At 47.2% G+C, this 9064-nt stretch overlaps 1 protein-coding gene across 1 annotated transcript in view; it reads right to left on the reverse strand.

Annotated features, from left to right (window-relative positions):
- Positions 1-567: 567 nt before the first annotated feature.
- The window catches only part of LOC306913600 (actin-binding protein WASF3), a gene marked incomplete at both ends in the record, with an annotated part of 18827 nt that continues 10330 nt past the window's right edge, over positions 568-9064 (reverse strand). The window contains 7 exons of the mRNA XM_079490368.1: positions 568-725; positions 1040-1464; positions 1912-2223; positions 3435-3568; positions 4089-4133; positions 6701-6772; positions 8579-8696. Of these exons, the coding sequence (XP_079346494.1) occupies positions 568-725; positions 1040-1464; positions 1912-2223; positions 3435-3568; positions 4089-4133; positions 6701-6772; positions 8579-8696 (1264 nt within the window). The remainder of the gene's footprint in view (positions 726-1039; positions 1465-1911; positions 2224-3434; positions 3569-4088; positions 4134-6700; positions 6773-8578; positions 8697-9064) is intronic.

Raw genomic sequence — 9064 nt, forward strand, 5'->3', positions numbered from 1 at the left:
CCAAGAACATGTTCCCGCACACTCGACTTTACCACACACCTCTTCTCTCTCTTATCTACCCCTCATCTCCAACTCATATTTGCTCCCACGCCTCTTCTTCCTCTCTTTTTTTCTTCTCACCCAGGCACCCCCCCCCCCCCCCCCCCTGCAAAACACATTAGATATTAGGTTTCCTTCCACTCTCTCTCCCTCCCTCAGGACCCTTTTCCACCAAAAAGAACATTGGTACTAAGAACTGGTTCCGTTCTAGATTCTTGGAACTGTGGTGCTTTCACGGAACCGGCGGCCAATTTTTTAGTTCCGGTTCCGAACCAACTTTTAGGATTCTGGGACCAATTTTCAGTGGAAACACTCTGAACTGGTTCAATGTCAGGCGGGGAATAAAGAAGAACCGAACCGGTTCAACCCTGGTGAAAAAGGGGCCTCTGTGTCCTAATTGGACCACCCTCCCTCTGTGCCCCGGCTCATGGTCCCCCCCCACCCTCCCTCCTCTGGGTGGTCCTGGTCGGCCCCCCCTCCCTCCTCTGGGTGGTCCCAGTCGGACCCCCCTCCCTCCTCTGGGTGGTCCTAGTCGGACCACTCGTTCTCGTCGGGGTCCGAGTCGTCGTCGGACTCGCTGTACTCGACGGCGATGCGTCGGGACAGGATGGTGGCCACGTCGTTGCCCACGGGCTCCCGCTTGGCCTCCTGCTCTCGCTGCTCCTGCACCTTCCTCAGCTGGATGCCTGGGAGGAGGAGGAGGAGAAATGACGTGAGCCCTCTCTTGACTTGAGACTTGATTTACAATTTAGGCATTTAGCAGACACTCTAGTCTTAATCCAGAGTGACTTACTTAGTAAGCAGGAACAAAAGACATGGTAATACATCAAATACATACAAATTGTCATAGTATAAAAATAGCGAATCATACGGTTCCTAACTATCATTTAGCTGGGGACCCCCTGGAACTCTCTCAAGGACCCCTAGGGGTCCCCGGACTCCCACTTTGGGAACCACTGATCTAGTGCTCACAGACAGACAGACAGACAGACACACTGACCTCTGCGTATGGCAGCCAGCAGGTCTGAGCGGGCGTCGCTCATGGGCATCATGCCCAGACCGGCGGCGGCCGCGGCCTTCCTGGAGGCCACGAGGACGCCGCCGTCGGCGCCGCCGCCCCCAGGGGACGCGTGGTGGTGGTGGAGGAGGGGGAGGGGGTGGGCGCCGGGGGGCACGCCGGGGGGTGGCGGGGGCGGGGCGGCGGGCGGAGGGTGCGCCGGGGACGGGACGTAGTTGGCGGGAGGAGGGGGAGGGGAGGGGGAGTAGGAGGAGGTTGGGGGGAGGGCGGAGGGGGCAGGGGGAGGGGCAGGGGGCTGGCCAACGCCCGCGGTGGGGTCGAAGGCCGTCTGAGCGGAGGGGATGGTGGGCGGGGGAGGCGGAGGGGCTGGGGGGATGTAGTACTCTGGGATGGAGGAGGGCTGGCCACTGTTGGGGAGGGGGGGGGGGGGGAGTGAGAGAGAGAGAAGGAGAAGGAGAGAGAGAGACAAATGTTATTTAATTCACACAAAACATACATGTTGTAACCGCGATCATAAACGCTTTATAAGCCACAAATCAAGCTAGTTTTGATTAAAAAAATTAGCCTGGAAAAAATAATCTGAGATAAATGGATTCTGAAAAAAGTGAAAAGTGCGCATGACTTTTCACTTCCGTCTTTTTCCTGTTTTACTTCCGTTGCACGGCAACCGGAGCGATACAGACGGGTGCAGAACAGCTTTATTATGAAACGTAATCAATAAAAATAAAAAAATACATCAAAAGACGAAATTCGGCGCCGAGGGCCAAAGGATCAAAAGACGTCAAAAGACGATCTCGGCAGAAATGCCTTTAAGAACCACACTGAAGCCAAAATAACCACGTGACCTCTCTGACCTGTGCGCTGCCCTGTACTCCTTGACGGACTGCTGCCTGGGTCCGTTGACCGTGGGGTCTCCTCCCGCTCCTCCGCCTTGCCCTGACGGGGTCCTCCCCAGGGAGGCCACGTGGCGCCCCCCCGCGGCCCCCGCCGCCCCCCCGGGGGCCGCGTTGGGCGGCCGCAGCACCCGGTCCAGGGACTGCGTCTGGGCCGCGGCCGCCGCGTTGATGAGCTCCCGGGTGTGGTGGTCGGCGGGGTGGGCCGCGGCCCCCGCCGGACCCGTGCTGTTGTTGTTGGGGCTGGCCGGGTACGAGTCAGACGCCACGGATCTGTTAGCGGGGAGACGGAGATCAGATCAGCCACACATTCGTTGATTGAGTAGTATGTACTGTATATTAAAGGACCTCTTCGTCACTTTTCAACTTATCTTCATATAATTGGTCCTCTCTAATGTTCATGATAAAATGCCACCTTTTTTCCCTACTCAGTCTGTGTCTCATAGGAGGGCTGTGGGCAGTTCAGAAACCCAGATCAGATCAGTTAGTCAGATTTGTTTTGAAACTTTTTCTTATTTCTTTTCACCAGGTATATATATTTAGATTTTTAGTGGCATTTTATCATGAACATTAGTGAGGACCAATTATATGAAAGTAGGTTGAAAAGTGGTGAAGTGGTCCTTTAAGATACTAGTGGTGCAACAGTAAAGGGAGCTAATCGATGTAATAGATTATAAAACAAAATAATCGATGCAAGCTGAAGCTTGTAGATCAGCTGTTTTGCAATTGCTTGCAAGTGGTTGAAAGTTGCGACTACTTAAGTTGCATTGTTGTGGACTGGGCTTAAAGTCGATTATAATTCCTGCATATTTATCTAGAGTCGTTTCATAGACAATCTTACAATTGTACAAAAGTAATTTTAGACTAACCCACACTTAAACTACAACTACTGTACATTCCCAGAGTAAGTTTCAGACTACCCATTAGTACTCTCCTGCTCCAACAGAGGTCAGCAGAGAGCTGGATTACAGTGCGAGTTCATGCTATAAAGCTACTGTATATAGTGTGTGTGTGTGTGTGTGTGTGGTGTGTGTGTGTGTGTGTGTGTGTGTGTGTGTGTGTGTGTGTGTGTGTGTGTGTCTTAAAAAATAAGGTAAAAATGGCATTATACATTTTACCCATAGAGTACTGACTACTGAGTGATATGCTCGTTGTATCATGAAGACATACGCCATGATTTTGCCACGTAATAAAGTGACCAATGTTGACTGTGAATAAGTTCATGCACATGTGCTTCTGATATTCTGTACATTTAGGGCTTGTCTGGATTCAAGCACAGAGAGACATGATGTTTCAAATAAAGAAATGTAAGTGTGTGGTGTGTGTGCGTGCGTGCGTGCGTGCGTGGTTGCGTGCGTGCGTGCGTGGTTGCGTGCGTGCGTGCGTGCGTGCGTGCGTGCGTGCGTGCGTGCGTGCGTGCGTGCGTGCGTGCGTGCGTGCGTGCGTGCGTGCGTGCGTGCGTGCGTGCGTGCGTGCGTGCATACCTGCTGTCTGGGGACAGAGAGCCTTCGGAGGACATTCCGTGGTAGGGTGACGGGGTCAGTCTGGCGTCAGGTCTGAACTCCTTGTCGTATGCCAGGACGTTCCACTCCTGGCGACGGTTACGAGCCTTACGCACCTGCAACACGTCAACGGAACAACGGCACAGTGTCGTTATGCATGTGATCCAACTCTGAATAGGAATTAACTTATACAAGCACAAGCAGCAAAACATTGTGCAACATCCTTCACCACTTTTCGGTTTCTAAACGGCCCACAGCCCGTGAGACACAGACTGAGTAGAAAGAAATCGTGCCATTTTATCATGATTATTAATGACAACCTATTATATGAAGATAGGTTGAAAAGTGGTGAAGTGGTCCTTTAAGTCAGAGAATAAATAACCAGTAAGACGCCTAATTGGCGAGGTCGCGCGCACGCATCCGCCTTGTTGATGGCAGACTGCTGGGCGAGTGCTGGCGCTTTGGCATGGGGGGTCAGATCAACATGTAATGAATTCTGTACTGGCCATATAAGGAGCATGTCGTGAGTGTACAGGGTTTGATGAGGTCAGATCAACATGTGAGTTCCAGGTGCATGCAGATGATATACATAATGCTGTGCAGGTATTGTGCATCAACAGCAGCAATGTCACAGACCTTCTTCACTTCTCTGCTTGGATCCTCAACCTGTTTCTGCTGCTCCTGGACACAGAGACAAAGAGAAAGAGAGAGAGAGCGAGAGAGAGAGAGAGAGACAGAGAGAGACAGACAGAGACAGAGATGAAGAAATAGAGATTAAATGCAAAGCCTGAGTTATACGCGGTTGCACGGAGGTGTTGCGCATCCAAAATCGATTTAAAGATCGACTTTTCTTTTGGATAGTGTGACACCTTGTGTGCAACTAAATATAACTATAACAGGCAGAAGGCAAGAAAGAAGAGGGATTTTAGGGAGAACTCTCAAGGAAGGCAAATGAAGGAAGGGATGCGCCATGATGCTCATGGGTGACAAACTGGGCACTGGAAGTTTGATGAAATACACTGCAGTGAATTAGAGCCGGCTGGAGCAGCTCGTGAACAAACACTGCTCCTGAACGACTGCGACCTTTGTCATAAAATCGGTCTAGGAATATAAAAGAAGACATGCTGATGTGCCACTCCAACTCTTCACGCTTTCCTGATCTTTTAGTAGTAGTTTTATCGAGGCATCTAAACAGCGGCAGATCGTTTCTGGCTCGGTAGTATCGCAAGATTTGGCATTCAGACTGCCAATGATGGACATGTCTTGTGATACCTTGGCAGGTTCATAAACGTACCTTGTGCTCTTTAGATAACTATACAATGATACAGTGTATACATCGAAAAGCAGATAGTGAGTTCCATCAAACTCCCGGCTGCAGTTTGCCATCCAGTGCGACGAATCTGACAACTGGAATTGCTGATTCGAAAGAATTATGTCGGTGTCCATTCCTCAATTTACCTTCCTTTGTAGATATAAAGTATATATATATATACAGTATATATATATATATATATATATATATATATATATATATATATATATACACAGAAAGGAAAGGTGGAAGGGGACAAGGTTTTACAGTGCTACAGACGGAAGGAAGGAAGAAAGGAAGGAATACCCACCACCAGCTCCATTGTCTCGCGCACACGCACACGCACACGCACACGCACACACACACACACACACACACACACACACACACACACACACACACACACACACACACACACACACACACACACAGCTATTCTACACACTATTAGGGGGCATCCACATTTAGACACAGTGGTAGACAGCGGGCAAGACGCCCAGACTCCAACGAAGAAGACGAGACAGGAAACAAACCAAACCAAATCAAACCAGACCGAGCTAAGCCATGGAGGACTGGAGAGATGGTGAGTAATAAAGGAAGGAGGAAAAGCTCCGAAAAAGAAACACACACTGACGCAGACACAAGGGACAGTGTGGTCACGTCACAATGGTTTTGTGAGTGTAAGAGAGAAGAAATATGCAGGGCTGCTAATCTGTGACATCAGGTGCAGGGTTCAGGAGTAGGGTTGGGATTCATTAGGATTTTAACGGTTCCGGATCCTTACCGGATCCCTCTTAACAGTTACGGTTCCTAACGGTTCCCTTAACGGTTCCTAATATAATTGTTTCCCCTTTTTCCTGACATACATTATGCTAATATTATACAAGTACATAATAAACACAAATTCAATCATACAAAGCTGCTTTATTGTAATTATCTAAACTTCACCACAGTCCACCACCAGCCAGTGGCAACCACCACAACAACATAATTAATGCAATTTGTACTGTATATTTGTGTCTTTAATGTTCAGATAAATTGTATATGAAGGACACCAGTTACCCCAATGAAAACGAGCCATAGTGCTTTCTTGGGGTATAAATCCTCTTCAGAGCTTGTATTGAACTGTACATCCTGTGCTTTCTGCAAACTGTTTATCAAGTAATCAATCATTCAAAGCATGCAGATATATATGCACCTAAAGGCTGGGCTCTCAACAGCCGCGCAATGAATTTAGAGCCAATTTAAAAGCAGTTGAGTTGCATTGTAACTTGTAACTAAGTGCAGACAAATTGACTTTGTTTGATTTATGGCTGAATATAGTTGACGTGATTCATAAAATATCAGACATATGTCGAGTCATTGGCGTTCTAAATGAACACCATAAACAGCAGAATTTACAATAAACCTAATAAAAAGCTCTGGATTAGTTAGTAGTTAACTCTCATGTGCCTAGATTAATCTTGTGTATTGAGTTTTGAGATGTTTCCTTGTTGTGGACGTGCAAGTTCAAACCACCATTGTAGAAAACTATGGCATCACATTTATTGCACTTCATCTGCCTTTGCAATGCATATTATTGCCCCAGGCAGATTATCAATGCGACGCAGTGATATTAGTATGACTACCGGTATGAGTATCGCTATGCAGGGCTGTCTCGCTTGCTCCGGTCACAGTGCCATTGTGGACATTCACAGCATCACTCACGTACAGTAGGTGCACGGGTGACGTCACCACAGTCACTTGTCTTGCATGCATGCACACATAGACACAGCGGAGCCAAATGAAGACTAATGATAACCGTTTGCGGAACCGTTCATAAAAAAACGATGGAACCGGCTCCGGATCCGCGATCTCGGACCCGAATCCCAACCCTATTCAGGAGTGGAAGGTTAGAGGAGGGGGTGGGGGTGGGGGGGTATTGTCTTAGTCTTACAGAGCTGGACAGGGGGCTCCTGGGTGGGGCTTGTTGTCTGGAGTGAGGCCTGTCTGGGTGAGCCGGACAACTCTATGGAGAACATGGGAGATACACACCACACCTCATGGGTTAGACAGAGCAGAGAGACAGAGACAGGGAGGAGGAGCATGAGAAACATGGAAAAAACAATACAACCTGGTGCATGGATTCAACTGACAAAAGAAGAGGGAGCGATGAAAGGAGAGTTAGTCATTACTGTGTGGAAACAGTGGGAAACTGGGTTTAGGGTTCCCAACTCCAGGACTCCACACAACCTCTTTGAAGTTCAACGGGATCAATTAAGAGCTCCTGGGAAGTGCAAGAATGAACTAAAGACCTACAATGATGGTAGTGACCGACCAGCAGGGAATTTACCCAGTAAGGCTTTAAATTGGAGGATATTATTCTCAAGCCAATATAGGCCTCAGACAGGAGGCAAAGTTATAAAACTATGAGCATAACAGAAAGACATGTGACATGGAAGGTGGAGAGAGAGATGTGTGAAGTAGCAGAAGACAGTATGTGTCGTTGAAGCACGGATGGGGGCAGGTTGGATGTGGCTGGGGTTTTCGAAGGCGTATTCTGCTAGATTCTACCAAGCTGTTCATTAGTGGGAAAACGGAGGGAAGTTAAAAACAAAACCAACACACACACAAACAAACCAAACCTTGAAAGCATTAAATACATTGTTAATGTTGGGAGCAAAGACAAAAACATATTGAATACTAAAGCCACAAATACAGAATATATACAGCAGCACTTGTCCACAATCAATAAACCACATTACAAAGAGGAGATAAAGGGCAGGTGCTTTTTGAGCGGTCAATGGCTCAGCTGTAGAGAAAACTATACAAATCTGCGGAAACGCGTTAGCCAGATTAAAAGTTTTGCATATGAGCCTTTTTTTTGTCTTGCATCGTCATTTTCGGAGTGCCGTTTTTCCACTTGGATGGTTCTGTTAAACATTACAAAGGGAAGGATTCAAAAGAGGAATTCATGTGACAGATAGGATAAATACTATCTAGCTAGCTAAAATGAACTAGCTAGGCGAGAAGAGAATTTTCACATTCTGTGCAAATGCACAGTAACAATAATTATTATCCATATACTGTATGACGTGTTTTATAATCATATTTCTTTTTGTATTGGAACAGCAAAGCGGTTGCTCGATAGTTCACTGAATCACCATCAATGCCTGGAAATAAAATATCTAACATTATAGAGAATATACTATACTATACTATACTATACTATACTATACTATACTATACTATACTATACTATACTATACTATACTATACTATACTATCAAAATATCTGGCATGTGAATATATATTTTTTAATGTAGTATATAATTTGGTGACTGACCAAGTGCTGCTGTGCTAGCAACCAATGACATAATGAAGCATAACAACGCAATGCTAAATAATGAATAATGAATAATGCTAAATAAACAAAAAATAATTTAGGAATAAAATAATATGACAAGTAGGCAGGGAAAACCTTTATTCACACGCACGCACTTCACACGCATGCACTTCACACACATGCACTTCACACGCACGCACTTCACACTCACTTCACACGCGCGCACGCACGCACGCACGCACGCACGCACGCACGCACGCACGCACGCACGCACGCACACACACACGCACACACGCGCACACACGTGCGCGCGCTGGTTGAATTCCGTGTTACACAATTGGAAACACATTACGGTAACCCACTTGAAACATGTGCTGACTGTCACATGCACTCACACATGCACTCACACATGCACTCACGCACAAACACACACACACACACACACACACACACACACACACACACACACAGTCCCGTCTCCGTGCGTACCTTCTGCCGTCTCTTCTCCTTGCGCTTGTCCTCGGTGGCCTGAAGCATCTTCTCCTTCCACAGGTTGAAGAAGTACGAGGGGTCCGTGTAGAACTTCAGCGCGTCCTTCTTGTCGTCCCTGGACGTCACCAGAGGGTTGAAGCCATAGATTAGATATAGAGATGGTTTAATAAGAGGAGGGAGCAAGGACACACGTTCTTAATAAAGGGACATTTCACCACTGGAAGAAACTGCAGTCAGTCAATGTTAATTGTGACCGAAGGTGCATTTCCGTGTGTCGGGCACTATGGTGCCCAGGTCTTGTGACAATTCATGTGACATCATCAGGGATGGAGATGTGGAGACCCTGATGTCATAGTAAATGCGACCTGCTATCGCAGTTTAGCCCATATATGGAGTGGAGATCCATGATGTCATCAATATTGGCCAGCAACTCTACATCTGACCTCAAACCTCAAACCCTTAGATCTCCATGGATATATGTCA

This window comes from Electrona antarctica (assembly GCF_951216825.1).
Source record: "Electrona antarctica genome assembly, chromosome: 21".
NCBI lineage: Eukaryota > Metazoa > Chordata > Actinopteri > Myctophiformes > Myctophidae > Electrona > Electrona antarctica.